The sequence below is a fragment of the Hydra viridissima genome, unplaced genomic scaffold, assembly GCF_058129835.1.
Source record: "Hydra viridissima isolate aposymbiotic clone 2 unplaced genomic scaffold, HvirCarnegie_v1 scaffold_4, whole genome shotgun sequence".
Classification (NCBI taxonomy): Eukaryota; Metazoa; Cnidaria; class Hydrozoa; order Anthoathecata; family Hydridae; genus Hydra; species Hydra viridissima.
Genome location: NW_028324303.1, coordinates 18,928,729 through 18,948,707, shown reverse-complemented (window position 1 = coordinate 18,948,707; position 19,979 = coordinate 18,928,729). Strand labels below are relative to the sequence as shown.

The 19,979-nt window shown below is 29.7% G+C and overlaps 2 protein-coding genes and 1 long non-coding RNA gene across 6 annotated transcripts; 2 read left to right on the top strand and 1 right to left on the bottom strand.

Annotated features, from left to right (window-relative positions):
- Positions 1-579: 579 nt before the first annotated feature.
- Positions 580-1,022, bottom strand: LOC145184453 (uncharacterized). The gene is made up of 2 exons (XR_013846414.2): positions 849-1,022; positions 580-740 (listed from the first exon to the last, which is right to left on the bottom strand). It is a non-coding gene; the product is annotated as an uncharacterized LOC145184453 (long non-coding RNA).
- Positions 1,023-7,229: 6,207 nt separating this feature from the next.
- Positions 7,230-11,324, top strand: LOC149890317 (zinc finger MYM-type protein 1-like). Of its 3 annotated transcripts, XM_090084392.1 has the most exons (6): positions 7,230-7,504; positions 7,629-8,271; positions 8,347-10,063; positions 10,136-10,239; positions 10,889-10,946; positions 11,125-11,324. In XM_090084392.1, the coding sequence occupies exons 2-5, from the start codon at positions 7,644-7,646 to the stop codon at positions 10,942-10,944; spliced, it is 2,505 nt and encodes an 834-aa protein (XP_089940518.1). In that variant the 5' UTR covers positions 7,230-7,504; positions 7,629-7,643; the 3' UTR covers positions 10,945-10,946; positions 11,125-11,324. The 3 variants fall into 3 exon arrangements, with proteins under 3 accessions (XP_089940518.1, XP_089940519.1, XP_089940520.1); XM_090084393.1 differs by lacking the exons at positions 10,889-10,946; positions 11,125-11,324 and adding an exon at positions 10,401-10,596; XM_090084394.1 differs by lacking the exons at positions 10,889-10,946; positions 11,125-11,324 and adding an exon at positions 10,401-10,460 and having other exon boundaries at positions 10,136-10,298.
- A 492-nt stretch (positions 11,325-11,816) lies between these two features.
- LOC145183649 (uncharacterized) lies at positions 11,817-19,113 on the top strand. 2 transcript variants are annotated; one of them, XM_090084391.1, is made up of 11 exons: positions 11,817-11,940; positions 12,233-12,303; positions 13,829-13,903; positions 14,056-14,130; positions 14,288-15,400; positions 16,198-16,952; positions 17,047-17,092; positions 17,186-17,247; positions 17,487-17,571; positions 17,999-18,193; positions 18,455-19,113. In XM_090084391.1, the coding sequence occupies exons 2-11, from the start codon at positions 12,240-12,242 to the stop codon at positions 18,709-18,711; spliced, it is 2,727 nt and encodes a 908-aa protein (XP_089940517.1). In that variant the 5' UTR covers positions 11,817-11,940; positions 12,233-12,239; the 3' UTR covers positions 18,712-19,113. The 2 variants fall into 2 exon arrangements, with proteins under 2 accessions (XP_089940517.1, XP_089940516.1); XM_090084390.1 differs by having other exon boundaries at positions 11,862-11,993.
- Positions 19,114-19,979: the final 866 nt, after the last annotated feature.

The following is a 19,979-nucleotide window of genomic DNA, read 5'->3' as shown; positions in this document are numbered from 1 at the left end:
AAATGCCGCGATGGGCGTTATTCACAGTTACATGTGCGCCAGCCTCATTTTTAAAGAAATATTGACTGATGATTCCACCGGCCTTAAGCCACACTAAACGGTTGTTTTCAATGAAGATAACGGTAATTCTTAAATTGCATTGGGTTGCTTTTCACTCCAAAAACGGCAATCTTATTGACGTAGCCCATTCAGCCAAAAATGATCTCTAAACAAAATTTTGATTGGAAACAGAGAATCTTAAACAATTCCCAGTTAACCATTCCAACTGGGTCCCAGATGGGAACCAACTGGGGAAAATGCTGGGACACATCTGGGTTTCCCACATGGGTCCCATTGTGATTATGTCAGTGGGATCCAACTGGGTCCCATCTGGGATTAGTCTGGTTTTTTGACGGGAAATCCCATATTGAACCCAGACATTTTTTCATTTACCGCGGGTTTTCTCATTTTTTTTATAGTTTGTTTTTCGCAGATTTTTTGTATCTCGAATCTGCGAAATGTGACAATATTTTGGTTAAAAAGTGTCGCATTTTTTATATATAATTAAAAAGTAAAGGTTATTTATATTAAATTCAAAAGCAACAAAAAAGTATTATTATACAATGATTTGAAGCAAAACTGTTCTACGATAGTAATATTCTGCCACAGTAGCTCTCTCATATCGCCACCATAATCGCATGACAAAAATCTGCTTTAAAGTTTTTCGTTTCGCTTCTTTAGTGCTTTCATCCACTTTTACACTAATTTTATAAATTAAAAATAAACATTTGCATAATATAATATTTATACCATATATATTTAAAAAGTTTAGATAAAAATATTTATTGGTAATATTATTTAGGGCATACCATGCAATGTGCCATACCATGCCATATCTTGCATATAACTAACACTAGGCAAACAAAAACACACGTACAAATCACAAGCTAACTCAATACAGTATATAATCGATATAAGTGATATAACTAAGATAACCATAGCCAGATTGAAGTAGAGGCCCAGGGTAGGACAATTAATTATTCTCATAGTTTGTTGTTACAAAAATAACATAGATAAACAATAAAATAAACATAACATATATAATAAAATACCAAAATAAATACTAGAGAACTGAAGCCTCAATATGACACCATGAATAACAGTGTTTCAACTTCTTCAGTTGCCATCATCTAATTTTAAAGTTTCTTCAGTTTTTCTTTTTAACAGGTATCCTGAAGGGAATCTAAAACAATGTTATTTTACGGTTAATGTTTGATGTTACTAATTAGGCATGACATAAATAGACTTGTAAACAAAAATATATAATGACTACTATGTTACTATTTAAAAGTTAAAGTCTTGACTCAACTTAACATGACATCAAACCCTTAGATCAGTTGGATAGGGTTTAATATCTTTTATACAACTTAATAAATGCAAAAATAATCAATATCAATAATCATTTTAGGTAACATTATTACTTGAAAATAATTATTTGTTATAATTTAAACATATTGAAAAAAATTAAAAACACTTGTAGTTTTGACCACAATAAATTTTGTATTAAAATTATTTTCACAATGAAAATTTACAATTATAAACAAGTGTAGAGTACTTATATTAATATATATAATAGTTATATTCATGATTATTCCAACATAACGTATTTAAATTATCGTGGACCAAAATTTTTTTAATTCCATGTTGTCTTTGAGCTACATTTTGTAATTATATATTAAATTTATTTCACAGCAGATTCTAAAAAATATAACACCCTAATAAATTGGTTTAAAAAATCATACTTAGATAACTTTTAAACTTTACTACATTGTGACAATGGCAGCATGTATTGATGACAATATATGCTGCCATTAAACTATTAAAAATTTGACTATTGAAATGATATTGCATGAAACATACACGTATTACCATATATAAATATTATTACTAGTAAATATTATTCTACTAATCAACTGATAAATGAAAATAAAAAAAACAAACAAACTACCATTGAGGTACCAAATAAAGTTCATGTGAAAAATCCTTCAAATGTATATTAATTCCAAATCATGTCACACTACTGTATATGTAGTTTTTAAAATGTTTTTTATCATATATATTCATAAATGATGATAATGTAAAACAAACTATTCTTGATTTAAAAATATGTGCTATCATTAAACCATTCACATTTCCTAGTTATTCAAAGTCCATTTTCTATTCACAGAATTACTCCATTCACAGAAGCCCAGGTCAATAATAAAAACCTGTATATTTTACAAATTCTATATATTTTTAATATACAGAAATTATTTTATTTATATTATCAAACTCTGTAAACTAATAGTTTAGAATATAAAAACTCGGGGAAAGAAAAACCTTCCTGAACTTTTTGAAACAAATATTCAAAATAATGTTGTCAGATTAAGTGTAAACTTACTAGATTTATATGAACCATTTCATGGGAGATTTTACATAACTTTTATGTGAAAAAACTAACACTTGTTGAAGTAATGTATTTTCTGTTGTTAATCATAAATCAACACAAACCAACTCTAAAAACAAAACATAGATACAATTGAACCTCTTAAATAGATTTAATAAAATTTTAACAAAATTTTAATAAAATTTTATTAAAATTTAAAATTTAATAAAGTTTTATACAAAATTAACATAAATAAAAAATGAATTACCAAAAAAAATTGATATCTTTTTATAACTTTGTAAATAAACATATTATATATGACAATATATCATATAATAACACAATGAAAATTGACTTACTATAGCAAATGACAAATACAAAACATTCAGTTTTTGTAATATTTAGTATCAAAACTACATTTTCAATTTTATATTGCACATTTCATTTCTGCAACAAAGTCTTTTAAATAATCAGTTACTGGATTAGGTTTACTATTACTGCAAAATATGGCCATTGGGAAAACATTATCTAAAATTTCCTTAAACCTACCAAGAATTGGCCAAATACCTGAATTAGAACTTTTAAAAATTAGTTTGCCATCAATGTTAATATGCAACTTAAGTTCCTTTAATTCTGGATTTTGAGGAAGCATTATTAAAAACTTTGATAACCAATATTTAATACCAAAATAAAAGTATTCACCTCCTGCAAAATTTTTTATATCAATTTTTCTTTGAGTATGATGAAGATCCTGGCATTTTTTGGTACGCTTGAAACAAGTGGTTTCAAAATCTGCAGTAAATGTGTAGTTGCATTTTGTGAAATACTAAAAGAAACTGCCCAATTTGCCAAGTTTTCATTGAAACTAGTTAAATTGGAGTTATTACTTTCAGAAAAAAAGTTAGATCACTATCACCATAATCTAATCAGTTGTATCTGATACACAACCACAACATTCATTTTTGTCTGAACAACAGCTATTTACTGTGCTTATTGCACTTGCATGGAACTGAGTCTTTACATTCATGCTTTTATTTTGTTGCAAATTCATGGATAAAATTGCTTTGATGATTTGTAAAATTTGTAGTTGTTGTAATAATTTCATGTGTGTTACAAATACTTTCTGGTAAATTGCAGCTATATTCATGATCATTTGAGCTTGAGTCATTTTGATAACTTTTAACCAAGACTTGGTTTTCAAATTTATGTTGAACTTCTGATAGCAGTTTAGATACAGCAGTGTTTATTTTTCTACACTTAGTGCGATAATTATATGAAAAAGGCAATAAACTATCCATTATATGATTTTATATTCTAAATTTATATTTTATTTTAAAATATTTTAAAAATGTATTAAATAAATAAATATATTTACTATTATTTACAAATAATTTACAATATAAATAATTTACACATTTTTTCATAAAACCTTATATTATAACTTATAATATAAGTTACAGTATTTATAATATAAGTAATATATTATCAGTTAAATAACTTATAGAAAATGTAAAACATTTATGTATTTATAGATAATATGTAAGTTTAGATATGGGTGATTCCATGTGAAAACATCCAATTTTTTTTGAAAATGCAACCCTAAGTCTCAGATTTTGCTGATTTTTAAACCACTTAAAGATTTTAGTAAATTATGAACATCCTGAAAATTTTATCATGTAATTTCAATCGGTTCCTAAGATATAGCTATTTAAAGTTTGCCTCCAACCAACAAAAATCTGCCATTTTTAAAAATGGTTTTGGTCCTAGTTTCTGTTATATGTGTGTTGGAAAGCTGAAAATTTGTACCTTTACGTATTTTGGGCCCACGAATCCAATGAAACAACTTAAAATATTTAATAAGGAACATAACACCTAAAATTTAAATGTTTACCACAATTTTACTGGGGCGAGTCCAACCACAAAAATGCCGATGTAGCTCGATTTTTTTTTTTTTTAATTTTTTTTAGAATTTGTCCTGAATAGTTAAGTTATAGTTATTACAAAGAATTGGAGAGTGGTCTTTTCTAAAACAGAAATAAAAACATGATCAAATCTACTTAAATTTAGTGCTTGAAAACAGGTATTTTGATAAATTAAACGAGAAAAAAGGGGTGCAATTTGACAGTTTTGTAACTGAAACTGTTTTGGCAACATCAAACAGTACTTTTAGTTGTTGTTGACTAGCTGTTTCTGTAATTTTATAGAATCTAATCCTAAAATTTATTGTTTCAAAGGGGGAGATTTTATAAATGCAGATGTATATCGCAAGTTTAAGTGTTTTTTTCAGAGGTTGTATTAAATAGTTTAGTTGGAGTTATAAGAAAAAAATCAGATTGCAAACTTAAAACAGAAATAAAAACACCTTCAAATATACTTAAATTTATTACTGACAAAACATTGGTTTCATATTTATCAAACTAATGCAAATAAACTTAAAAAAAGGCTCCAAAACAAATAGAGCACTTGGAAAGAAGTTCAAGAAACAAAAGTAATATATAAAATTTAAAAATTAGAAACTCAAAAAAATTAAAATTTATTAGTTATAGCGTTATAATCATTCACATTAATGTTATATGTTTGCCCTGATTTTGTTGTTAGGATTTTGATTACTGCAATTAAACTTGACAATGGTACCAACAGATATCATCCATCTGTGGCCAAATGAAGTTTTGAGAAGGACTGTGAGGGTGCATAAACTTAATTTGAATATCATTTGTAGTAGTATCTATCTCTGTAACCATTACTATCCACCAAAAAGAATCGTACTTGCATGCAACAAAATCATTTAGATTTAGTACAATTGCAACATCAGACATTACTGGCTTTTGACAATATAAATCTGTCAACACATTTATGTTCGCTTTTTCTTTTAAAACTAATTTCAAATTTTAAAATGGGTATGTAATGATGATAACTTCTGGTACCTGGAACAGTTTTTCCTGTTTTAAATTGCTCCTTTAGTTGCTGTTGCCTTGAATTAACTGCTTCTTTGGTAATTTTATAAAATATGATTGTGTTTATATTGGTGATGCAAAACTCAAGCATATCATCAACTGTCAATATTTGGTTTTCAAACTTGCTTTTGCTGTTAATCTTTTAACGGTACCACCTATGCCATCACAAGTGGATTTTCCATGGCTGGTTGCAAAAAACACCCATTCAGCTGTAATCTTGAAATCTTCCTTATGGTGGCATAGATTTATAAAGTTTTTATAGTTTTTATAATGAGCAGAACATCCATCAGAAAAATAATAAATTTTATTGATACCAACTAAATGTTCTTTAATATACTCTACAACTTTCTTTTGAATATCATACACAAAGCATGTATCATAATCATTGTCATCACTTAAAAAACAGAACAACTTATGCTGAATATTTGTTTTAGAAATTTCCTTTAAATATATAACAACAGGATGTAGTGTACATTATTGTTTATTCCAATGATAACTTTGTATTTCATCCTGTATAACAAATTGATAGTTCACTGCAAAACCTGGCTGTATAATACATTCATTGTAACCTAAATTATTTTTTAGCTCCTTCAAATAGCGAGTTTAGCATTTAGCAATATATGAATGTGAAGTTAGTTAATGTGAGAAACAACAATTACACCTTTTTTTCTCGTTTAATTTATCAAAATACCTGTTTTCAAGCACTAAATTTAAGTAGATTTGATCAGGTTTTTATTTCTGTTTTAGAAAAGACCACTCTCCAATTCTTTGTAATAACTATAACTTAACTATTCAGGACAAATTCTAAAAAAAATTAAAAAAAAAAAAAATCGAGCTACATCGGCATTTTTGTGGTTGGACTCGCCCCAGTAAAATTGTGGTAAACATTTAAATTTTAGGTGTTATGTTCCTTATTAAATATTTTAAGTTGTTTCATTGGATTCGTAGGCCCAAAATATGTAAAGGTACAAATTTTCAGCTTTCCAACACACATATAACAGAAACTAGGACCAAAACCATTTTTAAAAATGGCAGATTTTTGTTGGTTGGAGGCAAACTTTAAATAGCTATATCTTAGGAACCGATTGAAATTACATGATAAAATTTTCAGGATGTTCATAATTTACTAAAATCTTTAAGTGGTTTAAAAATCAGCTAAATTTGAGACTTAGGGTTGCATGCCCTGGATGTTTTCACATGGAATCACCCATATGGCAGTTTACTTAGTAAAACCTTACGATATTTTGCACAGTGACATCGAGATTTGCTTGAAAAAGATAACTTAAAACAAAACACACTAACTTAGTGTGTTAATGTCAGTGCCGTGGCAAAGGCCCCCCAAACCCCCCATTTGGGGGGGGGGCCACGAGATATAAGGGGCCCGTTTTTTAAAAAATGATAAAATTTTTTATGGCATTTTATTATTTTAACAGATAATTATCAATTATATTCAAACTATAAAATAAAATAAATGCTACTAAGACAATTTTAATGTGAAAAAAAACAACTGATGAGAATGGACATCCTTGTTTAGTTTCTGTATCTATATAGTAGCTTAACTCTAAAATTTTTACTCATACTTTTATGAAAAACACGGAATTTTTTAATCTTGACATGTTTCGTAGTTAACATACTACATTTTCAAAAGATTAAATAACAATTTAAAACTCTGGATATAAATATAAAATCAAAATTTGAAGACATTACAGAGAAATATTAACCGACAAATAGAATTGTTACAAACCAATAAAAATTATAATACAAATTATGATATCATAAATAGCATGCAAAAAATTATGTAAATAAAACAAACTAGATTGACAAATTTATATTATAATGAACAGTTTATTTAAAGATGAGTTTTCCTATTTCACATGGAGTTTTCACACCGGGATATTTCCCGGTGGGCCGTCAGCAATACAACATTTTAAAATTTTATAATATTTTAAAAAGTATTTTCTTTAATTTTTTTAATAACTTTCTAGAATAGTAATAAAAAATTGTGAGTTGAAATACGATTTGAAATATTGATTTCTGCGTGTCAGTTGCTTCATTTGACTGTATGATGTGTGTGTAGTTGGTTAAACCGAAACGCAATCGTCATTATTCAAAATTCGTAGTGAGCGTGGCTGAATCAGCTGAGCCGGTAAGTTTATTATTTTTAGGAGACATTATTATTTTTCATTTAATTTATTTGTATAAATTAAATAGGTATAGTACTATAGTAGGACCTAAAAGTAAATTTTATAAACTATCTGTTCTATTTTTAGGTATTAATTATTGGAATGAAGAAAGTGAAAAGTGGTGCAGCTAAGAGAAGAGAAGCAGCTGCAGCCAGGGAAGTAATAACTAAGTACCCCAAACTTACACAATTTTTGAAACCAGCAGTTCAAGCTGATGGTGAATCAGTAGCAATAACAGAAACCAATAATGATGTTACAGCCAATGCAGAAAATGATTCTGTTTCTTGTTTTGGTTTGTCTGCTGAAGGAGACTCTAATATGGCAATCTGTGAGTGTATACCAACTGCCACAACACTGCCACTTCTTTTTCTCAGTGATGATCCTTCTGATTGGCCAGAAAATGTTTCTGATGCACAGAGGTGTGACATTGTTGAACGTGGTGTAAAGCAAATTGAGATAGATTTTCCACACAATCAAGAAAGACGACGATTTTCAGTGACTTATTATAAACGACAGATGAAGAATGGAGAAACTATTGTACGGTCATGGCTTGTGTATTCTATGAAAAGTAATAAAGTTTTTTGCTTCTGTTGCAAACTTTTTGGTATATCAGATTCACCATTCCGACAAGGGATGAACACATGGGAAGGTTTATCCAAAAAACTGAATGATCATGAAACAGGAAGTACACATCTCAGGTGCTTTGAACAGTGGATGACATTACGAAAAGGTAAACTGTTTTAAAAAAAATTTTGTCATTAAATATAATAAATATTTATATATTTTACCAAATTCAACATTGCAGGCATAATGAATCAAACAACCATTGATGAGCATCAATACAAGTTGCTTCAAAAAGAGCGAAAATTTTGGAGAGCAGTATTGGAACGATTACTAGACATCACTCTATTTCTTTCTGCGAGGAATCTTGGATTCCGTGGTTCACAAGAGGTCATTGGTTCCAAGAACAATGGAAACTTTCTTGGGTTGTTTGAATTGATGGCGAAGTATGATAGTGTGCTCGATGAACTTTTACGTCGGATTCAGAAGAAAGAAACTAATGAACATTATTTGAGCAATGATACCCAGAATGAGTTGATTGAATTGTTAGCCAAGGAGATTGAAGCCGAAAACCTTTCCAAAGTAAAGAAAGCGAAATATTTTTCCATTATTTTGGATTGTACGCCAGACGTTTCACATAAAGAACAAATGAGCATAATCCTACGATCAGTAGTTTGCATTCCTGGGACAGGTATCAACATTTCTGAAAATTTCTTTGGATATCTCAAGGTAGATGATACCACTGGAAAAGGGCTTTTGGATGCCTTTCTAGATCAGACAAAAAAGTGGGAATTAAATATTCTTGACTGTCGAGGCCAATCCTATGATAACGGTGCTAACATGAAAGGAAAGGCAAAGGGTGTTCAAGCTAGGCTTCTTCAAATGAATCCCAAAGCTCTATATGTTCCGTGTGCAAACCATTCACTTAATCTAGTCATTGTTGACGGTGCAAAGTCATCCAACAGTGCAATTACTTTTTTCGGAGTTCTTTCAAGATTGTATACACTCTTTTCATCATCTCCTGCTCGATGGCATATTTTAAAGTCATGTATACCCATTTCTGTCAAGCCTCAATCCGATACCAGATGGGAAAGTAGAATAAACTGTGTGAAACCTCTTCGCTATCACCTGAAAGAGATATTAGAGGCATTAGAAAAATTGGAAGTGTATGCTCTAGAGAAGAGAGATGGCGCAACAGCTACAGAAGTATGTTCGCTGATGGAATATATGATGACATGGCCATTCATATTGTCAATCGTTATTTGGTATGACGTTTTATACCAAATTAACAAATCAAGTAAGCTTCTGCAGTCCTCTACAACTTCCCTTGATGTCTTGGATAGTGAAATAAAGGCCACATATGCATTTCTTCAGCAATATCGTGAAACTGGATTTTCAGACGCACACATGAAAGCATCAGAAATCGCAGAAGTGTTGGACATTGCAAAAATTTTTCCAGAAGTGCGTTCCCGACAAAAAAAGATGATTCATTCATACGAGTGTGCCGATGAAGCTCACACCATCCAATTAGAACAGAAGTTTAAAGTTGATTTCTTTTTACCACTCCTTGATATGTCAATGGGATCAGTAAAGGAGCGTTTTGAACAAGTCAGTAGTATCACAGAGCTCTATGACTTCCTATACCGTTCTGAGAATCTTATTCAAATCTGTAAAGAAAATTCTTTGTCTTTATATTGCAAAAATTTGCAAGCAAAGCTTGGCGATATAGATTCGGATGATCTGGAAATGGAATTAAAACGATTTGTCATAGTGGTACAGGAGAAAGAAAGTACTCACATGAAATCTGCACATGATTTTCTTAATTACATTTATAAAGAAGAGCTGCAAGAAACTTATCCAAATCTTGCCATTGTGTTACGCATAATCCTTACCTCACCAGTAACTGTCGCAAGTGCTGAACGTAGCTTCAGCAAGCTAAAATTGATTAAGACTTTTCATAGGTCAGTATATTTAATCTTGCTACTTTATACATAATAGATGTAGCTCTATGCATTTCTTTTCACTTTTTATAGGTCAACAATGGTTGATGACCGCTTGTCTTCTCTGGCGATGCTGTCAATTGAGAACGATGTGGCAAGAAAATTAAATTATGAGGAGATAATCAACAAATTTGCAAGTATGAAAGTTCGCCACAAGTCATTTCTGTGACAATTGTGAATATGTGATTTATTACAGGTTTTGAAGTATTACCAATATAATATAACAAACATTATTCTGATAATTATCCGTACATATACGTTTGTCTATACTTATATGTCTTATTTTTGATGTTTTTAGCCTTTAGAAAAAATGTGACGCATATATATCCTGTAATGTGATGCCACAAAAATAGGGCCCAACAAAATGATTTGGGGGGGGCCCAAATGTACCACGCCACGGCACTGGTTAATGTGTAATGACTTAGTGACTAAACCATAACTGTAAGCACACTAACCCATATAAACTAATTTGAAAAAATTTCCACATTTGTCTATAGCATAAAAAATAATAATACGACTTCAGTTTAATAAAACATTTTACAAGTCTGTAAAAAAGTAGACGTTGACATACTCTCAAAGTTATTAATGGCTATGAATGTGTAAGTGTATACCCAATCCAAATCAAACCGTGGTATGGTTTGCTGCGTAATTATTTATATTATGTTTTTTGAAAACTACTTCTTAAAGAAATTCTAATGTTTAACTGATTCAGCGAAGAAAACGAAAGTAATATTTCTCTTTTATATTATCTATCTACATTTATATGATTTTTATTTACTATGAAAGTGACTACATTTGAAGGAGGAACTCTTCTCGTGGTAAATGGAGAACTAAAATTGTGAAGGTATATTTACATTCCCATTCTCTTCCTTCTTACATTCTTACTATTTTTTAGCAAATGTGTATGAAATTTAATTGAATGGAAAACGTTTTTGAAGAGTAACTGATACAATATTGGTCCCTGGGTTGCTAAAGAAAATGCTGGATGAGAGTTAGCAAGCCTCAAATAAAATTTTATTTAGGTTGCAGAAAGACTTTAATTGCAGAAGCTGTGGTCAACTACCAAAAGGATAGAGCTTACAGTGGTAGAAAGTGACTGCTATCAAGCTTTGAGCTGCTGTTGGTGATGATGATTTCAAGTTATAAACATTTGTGTTAGCATTTCCTTAATATTTTACTTTATGATAAATTAATAATGAGTAAATACATGTGCCGCACCCTGTACATGTAATGTAAGTCTTACTTTTATTGCTTGTCCCCTCCACAAAACAGGGAAACTAAAATGCCGAAACTGCGTTCTTCAAATAAGCATTGATTTGCATGTATTTTTGGAGAAGTATTTCAGTTTCATTTTTTGATGGGCGTATATTTTAAAAATCTTTATTTTTAAACAATTCAAAGTACTTCGTAGAAACATTTGTAGTTTTTGGTATAATTTTAAAGTTTTCGTTAAACTTTTCTAGTTCGTTCTAGTTAGATGGAAAATTTGCTGTTTTTTTTTTGTTGTTTTTTTTGTTAAATTTGATGAATCTATTTTGAAACAGAGTAAGTTTGCATTTCGATAAACCTGACATGTTGAGTATTTCAAACAACTAAAACAGGACCGAACTGAATTCTTCGTAAACTCATTTTACTGCTTAAACATTTGAATTTACATAAACGTGCCAAACCACTGTTACTAACTAATAAGGGAAACCCCAGGCAAACCTGTTGTAAGCGCGCTCAGGCGAAACAGAAAATCTATGGGGTGTGAAAAAACATTGATGTTTACTACTCCAATCTTACTCTAAGCAGATAAGAAATCGAAATGCGAAATATTAAGTAAATGGCAGTATTTGGTAATTTTTTAAATGGCTTTTTAAAATTTTTATCAAAGTTTTAATAAACAGAGGTAGGCTCTTAATTGCTTTTTTGTAAAATAAATTCTTAGTGAAATTCTCTAGCTCATCTTGTAAAGCAAACAAAATAAGAATTTTTTTTTGTTAAAAGGATTGTTTTAAAAAATTATTGTTGAATTTTTACCTCAGTATAATGTTAAATTCTTTAGCTAAATATACGAAAGGTCATTAATAATACTTCCCACTTAAAAGTCTTTTTAAGTTTGGCAAAGTTTTTGCTGTTCTTTTGTAGCTGGGACATGAAAGGAAGCCTAATTCTTCTTTTAAGTGTACTTTTCATCGCACAATCTCTACCAGTGAAAGGTAATAGAAATCTCTTTTTATTAAAGTATTTCAATTGTTTGTTTGTTTTTTTTAAATCTTTTTTCAAATTTTTATTTATTTTCATCCATTTACATAATATACATCAATAGAAATTAAAATCAAAAACCATTCAACTTGCTCCCATTCTTTCACTTTTAACAGTTTAATTTAGATATATTATAAGTGCTAGTTTTCAAAAAAGTTAACATATAATGAGATTAAAAATTTATGGTTACACTTCTAATAATTCGTATAAACGCAAAAAAATTAGTTTGCAAAGTTCATACATGATTTGCCCAGTGAAAAGCGGAAAACGCATTGGCCATGATGAGTTTTTATTTTCTGTACAAAAAATAAAATAAACAAGTCACAACCAAGTTAAGTTCTAACGCGCTTAATTGATTTTGGTTCACTGGCTAATTTAAACAAATACTTGAGTTGTAAAGCTTAGCTGGGTAAATTAAGAACATAAAGAACGGTTCATTTGTTTGATACAGCGAGTTCACTGATAGTTATCAAAATTATTTTCTACTCTTAAAGAAAAATCTATCCGATTATAAAATATTATATAAACCTTTACATGTTCTTAAATACATTTTAATATGCTTTATTGTATAATTTATGGCAAAGATGTTGACTTAGAGTAGAATGGTGACAACTTAAAAAAAAAGGCTGCACTTGCAAACCGACATTTAGTGAGTGATATACTTTTGCATTTAAAAATAATGCATATTCAACTTACTGAACATAATCAACCATACATGACTTTCAAACGCTTTTAAATATGCAAATTAAAGAATAATATGCAAAATTCTTTTTGAACATATTAAGCTTTCACTTACAACTTTAAATTTAAAATCATAAGATTTTTTTTTTCAGATAATAGTTGCAATTGAAATTGTTTTTTTACAAAAACTTTCTTGCATCTTTATCCTGGAAGTATGTTCAGTAGCTTTATCCTGTTAAAACCACAGTTTTTAAAAACTTTTGAAAAAAAAAGTGAAGGGTTAGATTTATTCCTCGGCTGATATTTTTCATTTTCTAACTAATAGGGGGCGATATATCTAAAGCCGATAACATCTTACCAATATTTTTAAAGCCGATAACACTCCATAACTAGTACACCTATGGGACCAGGCAATTAGGTTCTGAATCATGTTGTTACTAGTAAATACTCAGGTATTAAATTGCTGAAGGTTTTTCTCTCAGTTAAAAGCTGATCTTTCATTGTACTAAAAAAATTAATACGTTTTTCTCGTTGCCGAACATCTTATCTTTTTAATGCTGTGTAATTTGCAGTAAAAATAAGAAGTACAGATACAAAGAAAATAATGCTAAAGCCACAACTTTTTCAAGAGCTTCAGTCATTTAAAGGCCAGGTTGGCCAAGTAAAACCATCTTGTAATTGTGATACAACTGCACATGCTGATGATATTAAAGTATTTAGTTTTTGATTTAAGTTACAATTTCAGTACAAAAGTTATTTTTGCTTGACTTTTTCGTCCACTTATTTTATTTACATTAGATCATAAAAGTCATGGTGGTTTGCGACGATTAAAGAGGCACTCTCTTGACAGGCATTCGATTGCCGATCGAGAAGGTAATGTTAAAATACTTATCTGACTTTTTTGACGGCTTTAAAGCTGAATTTAGTTCTAAATACTTTATTTTCTTTAATTTTTAAGTTTTACGAGGTCAGCAAATTTTAACATTGATTATTCCCATGTATTTATAACATACAATTTTATTTAGTCCGAACAATAATTTCAGCCATTGTGGATGCCATCCTAGATGGCGATAGGAAAAAAAGATCCGATATTCCGGAAGGCATGTCTTTTAATTTAGTGTAAAACATGATACTTTTTTAGTGATTTTGATATATTTTTATTACTTTTATTCTAAATATGCGTCACTTGGTGAAACCAGAATAAAGCATTTTTAAACTGTTTCTTATATAAAGGTTAATTCTTATAATTATTTTTAGACGATGAAAATACGGTAGAGGAGGATGATGAAGAAGAAGAAAATTTTCAAGATGATGTAAAGGAAAATCAAGAATCGGAAAATTCAGAGTCAGGAAATTCTCAAATAGAAGAGCACAGTTCAATATTAGAAATAAATCAAAATATTGATAAAAGTGCAAAGATTTTAAACAACACGAACTCTGTTTCTCGCTCTGTTATTGACAAAATAGACACACTAAATAATGAACTTCTCAAAGAAGGGAAAAGTAATAGCATCAATGATAAGGAATCTGATTCTGAATTAAATGCAGATTTTGAAATAGAATCTGGCTCAGCAGAAGATTCTGGGTATGATAGCGGGAGTACTCAAGATGAAGCTGAATGGGATTTACATTCTGTTGAGAGCAAATCTTTAATAAGCAACAAACTAGACGCTGGACGAATGAAAAGAGACGAAGAAGGGCAAGTAATGAAAGCTGAAAAAGGTGCAAGCCGATTAAAAGTAAAAGATGATGAAATTTTAGATAATGTTAGCACAGTCAATACTGAAAAGAATGAAATTTTAATTGTAGGATCTGGTACGAAATCTGATTTCACTTCTGGAGATGATTCAGATTTTGAATCCGGAACTAATTCCAACGTATTAATACAAGATAATGTAGCAAAACCTGTCAGAAAATCATCTTCTGAAAGAGAAATTGAAAAAAGACACATAACACACAAGAACGGTAATGCAAAAAACATAGTGTTTCAAGGTTTAAAATCAGTAAACATTGCGGAATCAGGTTCTGGACACTCCTCTGGAGATGAATCTGGTTCATATGGCAAAAGTGCGAGATTAAATGCATCAAATGAAAACACTATAAATAAAAGAAGTGTGATTAGTGTTGAAGAAGGTTTTAACGATCAAATCTCCAGAATGCATCACGCAAACGTTACAAATAGTTTTACAGTGCAAAAAAACGGAATTTTAACAGGGAAGGAAACTCCAAATCATCCAATAAAAGGCAAAGAAACGATTGAACAACCGGGAGATGAATACGAATCAGGATCTGGGTCAATGTGGGATGGCAGTTCTGGATATGGATTAGGATCAGGAGGGGAAAAACGTGAAAAAGTGTATTTGAAATCAGGTAAGAAATTTTAAATATCACGGCAGTCAAAATAAACAAAAAAAGCTAATTACAAATTTAGAAAACTGCCGTTTATAAATAATTGGGCGTTAACTATGTACCTTTTTTAATATGTAAAAACCAATCATTTTATTTTGATTGGTTCTGCTAGCAACCTAATATAACACATTTTCAATGCAAAAATACCAACTTGTTTAAAGGTTGCTAAAACAAAATGAGTTTACCAGTGCAGCTACTCCTTAAAGTGGTTTTCCACTCAAACTAGTAAGAGGGATGAGAATGGGAATGAAATATGATTAAATATATTACAATATAAGTGCGACTTTATTTATGCTATTGGAATTGATAGTTAGCTGAGAGAAAAAAACATAAAAGATCTGAACACATTTTTAATATTATGAAAAACGAAAAACTTTTTAGATACATTTTTTTATCTAACAAAGTATGATGGCAGCTTATTTCCACTTTTTTAAGAATATACGGAAAGTTTTTTTTAAATAAAAACGGTTTCGTTTGAGTACCACGTTGATCATGGGTTTTAGACATGAAATATTGGTAATATTTTCAACAAAAATTAACCTATATTTAAATTTTTGATGTTTGGAAATGGAATATCCTTACATGTATAACAACAAAGTAACTTAAAAAAATTAACTTTTAAGGGTCATAATCTTTATAATTAAGGTATCATCGCGAAAAAAGATATATAACAGTTATTTAGTATAAGGTAAATAAATTATACAATTAAGGTGCTAAAAGTTTTATTAACTTGAAATGAAAACAAATTTTTTGTTCAGTTAGGGAGGCGGAAAGCGACGAAGTCACAAGTATAGCAGCAGAAAATGCTAGTGGAAGCGGTAGCGGAAGTGGATCAGTTACTGGTTCACCGAAGTTAGTAAGTGAGGAAAATATTCGTTCAAACTTTTCTGAAATCAGTCAAAAATTTCAATCAAATGGAAATAAAACGAAATCCAGTGATGGGAATGTTGTTAATAACACCAATGTTTCCGAAATTCTAAATGTAACTAGTAATCATAGTGAGATACTGACACAAAATCTAAACTTTAAAATCAAAACCATAAATAAGGAATATTTAAAAAACATAAATTTTACAAATCAGAAAACTACAAGTAGAAAAGATGAGGAGGAGGATCAAGTCCCTTCAAATAAAAACTTCAGCAAAAGTAGTAGCACTGGTAAAGTTGTGTCGAGTAATTCATTCCAAAATGATGCTGCAAATGAAGACAGTAACTCAAGCGCTGGTTCTGGAGATAAAAATGATCATGATGAGAATTCCAATAATGATATTTTTAGCCAAACCTTTAACCAAACAAAAAACAGCACCAAGTATAAAAATGATGATAAAAAAGAAACACTGTTGAAAGTAGTTGCTGACATGGCGAAAGCTGCTGACGAAAGTATTCAAGCTGACGACTCTGATAGTGTTGTGAAGAAATCAAAAATCATTTTTCCCGATGGAAACAGTCAAAAAAAAAATTCTTTAATGCAAAATAAATTTGAAGACGATTTGAAAGAAAAAAATACTCTGTCAGTAAGTGAGATTTGGCAATGATCTTATAAATAAAAATACAATAAAAGTTAAATAAACTCTAAATAAAATTAAGTTAACATACATCATTTTTTAGGTTGATCATGCATTGAAGAGTCTCGTGTTAAAAATCCTTAAAGAAGGTAAGAAAAAGGTAGCAGTTACATTTTAATGAAGTTAAAGCTTTGTTTGGTCATACTCTTTTATAAACCAAATTCGCAATTATTACTTGGTAGATCCCTCGTTGAAGTCAAGTTTGAAAATGCTGACTCACAAACGCAAAGTAGAAGAGAAAAAGGTACTAAAAAAGTAAAAATCCGTTAAATAATAGTTAGTAGACTTAGGCACGAGTTTCGTAAATCCCATGGATACTTATCCATTCTTACTCACATGAGTAAAAATGTCATATTTTAGCTCTAACGTGTTCTTTTTAAAAGTTAACAATTCATCAACTTTTTTAAATGTTCATTTCAAGTTTTATACAAAGTAAACTTAATTATTATGTAATAAAAACGAACAGCTCGTTGACTTTTTTAGCTTCAAGATCAGATCTTGCGACTTGTAATTCATGAGCAATTCAAGAAACAAAAAGAAGAAGCGGTCGAAAAAAGAGTAACAAATGGTAAATACATTGTTTAAAATTTAATAAAAATCGTCGCGGTTAAACTTAAGACACAGTTTTACACAAACCATTTTAACTACGAACTAAGTATGAAAATCAATAAAAAGAAACCATATCATCATTTTAATTAAGTTCACGTAAGATAAGCAATAGACATAAATCAAATTAGAAATTTGCAACTTTAAGCAATATAAATAAGTTTTTATCATTCAAAAGTTATTACAGTTTTAACATTATTTACAAACAATTTCAAAAACTGTTACGGGCAAGTATTTACTGCATTAATAGATTTTGTTTTACGTCCGCAACCTTTAATCTGACTTTTAATCCTTTTAATCTGACTCTTTTGAATTTTTAATCTGACTCTTTTGACCTTTTCATCTGACGCTTTTAGATATCAGAAGCAAATCTATTTTTCTATTCTTAGAAATCAAAGATTTTGAAGGACTGGTTGAAACTCTTTCTCAAACAGAATCTTTAAGTCCTAGACAGCACGAAATTATATCAAGAAAATTGGAGAGAGACTTACTAAATCACTTAAGCATTCCAAAGAAACACGGTCCGGAATTGCTTAAACAAGAATTTGAACTTTTAAAATCCTCCGAGATGGAGTTTGTGAAGGGTGCGTATATTCTTTTTAACATTCTAAAAATATTTATGAACTTTTTAGTTATTTACAGTTTAAACAGTTGGTAGCTGGTCAGGTTCAACAAATTATAAAGCAGACTATTCGATTGTTTTCAGAGTTTTAGTAAATTTGTTGCTTATGAACATCACAGATCGTATGCTGCTTTAACTATGATTGAAAATCTTACTTAATTCAAACCTAAATTATAACATTAGTTATAAAAGAATGATAAGAAAATAGAAAATTATTTTTTAGAAAAAATTGAAGATGCCCGAGAGAACGCAATTGAATATGCCACAAAACACAAAGGTAAAATGGAAGATGTTCGGAAATTTGCAATAGCAGCTCTAAAGCCTATCGTAGAATCCTTGCCTCTCAAAAAAGAAGATATAGAAGGTCTTGCAAAATCGATAAGTAAATCTGCATGGCTAAAAATGATTACGCACACAAAACCTTTAGAATCAAATGCTGAAAGGAAAAGAAGCCATATTGAACCTCTTGAATTTTCATGAGATTATGAGCGCCTAGGTTGTTGATAAATATTCATACTGCAATTACTAAACTAATTCATATCTTTCTTATTTAATTGCTGAGAAAAAATGCTAACTGTGAATGTAATTCTGTAATTATGAATGGGTGTAGCTTGAGTGTCTCACGAAAGCATTTAGTGTGGCTTGCATATCTCACAAGAGCGTTTGGCGTAGCTAAAATTTTTAATGTCAATAACTTTGTAGTATAATTCCATCGTTCATTTTGCATGCATAATTTTTAATTTTATTTTGTAAATCTTTTAAAATGTTTGTTATTGTCACAGTGTTTTGTTTATACTTCGTACGTCACATGTATATTTTTAATATTGTGCTGCTCCAGCATACCTTGCAGGACTTTAATAGTTAACAAAATTTTAATTTTTACTTGTCTTTTATTTATCTCATTGTCATCTTTTTTTTATTGACATTGTGATATATAGTGAGTACATAACTATCTAAATGAGATGGGTTAAAGGAAAATTGCTCTCCGTTTTTAAAGTTTACCGTTACCAATTTTAACGGACTTACCGTTCAAAAATATAACTGGTAACGGAAAGGTTCTGTTTTTGAAAAACAATCAAAAGCATCCACACTTGAATGTTTGAAAAGAGAGATGTCAGACCTAAAAATTTTGGTATAGTAAATAAAATGTAAGAGTGAATTTAAGTATAAACCGAAGTAAGCCTGAACTGAAAATTTTACATTGAACGTGGTTAGTCAAAATATGGAAATATGACGTATCAGTGGAAAGTTTTTCAAAACGAAAAAATGTCAAAGATTAAAAAAATCAGAGCAGAGAAAAATTAGTTAAGAAAGAAGTTAGAACGAGAAATTTTTAAAAAGGAATCAACATTAGAAAAATGTTAGACACAGTAAAGAAGAACGGAAAACTGTTAGAATGGAAAAATGTCAGATCTGTAAAATGTAAAAAATGGAAAATGTTGATTGTTAACTACATTGGAAACAAAATTTTTGTAATAAAATTTTCCTGTACATCGACTTTCTTGCGTCGTAGAACTACTTAGATAAAGTCTATTTTGATTAAATACCCCTATGCTTCACATTAATGAGATGGTTTCTGAAGCCTAAAAATATTTTTTTTAGCAAAAAAATTTTCTTCACTGATAAATTTGTTTTAATATACTTCTAAATTTTTAAGATTCTAATTCTTAATTTAGATATGTACGTATTGAAAGGGGAAAATTTGGTGGTTCAAAACATTTTTTTATATTGCAAAAGTTTTAAGTTGA

What these genes read in the sequence shown, in the direction of transcription:
- LOC149890317 (XM_090084392.1), top strand. Translation starts at nt 7,644, where the DNA reads ATGAAGAAAGTGAAAAGTGGTGCAGCTAAGAGAAGAGAAGCAGCTGCA. An exon ending in TTGATTAAGACTTTTCATAG is followed by an intron (nt 10,064 to 10,135) that starts GTCAGTATATTT and finishes CACTTTTTATAG; the next exon opens with GTCAACAATGGTTGATGACC. An exon ending in GATAATCAACAAATTTGCAA is followed by an intron (nt 10,240 to 10,888) that starts GTATGAAAGTTC and finishes TTACTATGAAAG; the next exon opens with TGACTACATTTGAAGGAGGA.
- LOC145183649 (XM_090084391.1), top strand. Translation starts at nt 12,240, where the DNA reads ATGAAAGGAAGCCTAATTCTTCTTTTAAGTGTACTTTTCATCGCACAA. An exon ending in ACAATCTCTACCAGTGAAAG is followed by an intron (nt 12,304 to 13,828) that starts GTAATAGAAATC and finishes TATTTACATTAG; the next exon opens with ATCATAAAAGTCATGGTGGT. An exon ending in AAGAAAAAAATACTCTGTCA is followed by an intron (nt 16,953 to 17,046) that starts GTAAGTGAGATT and finishes ATCATTTTTTAG; the next exon opens with GTTGATCATGCATTGAAGAG.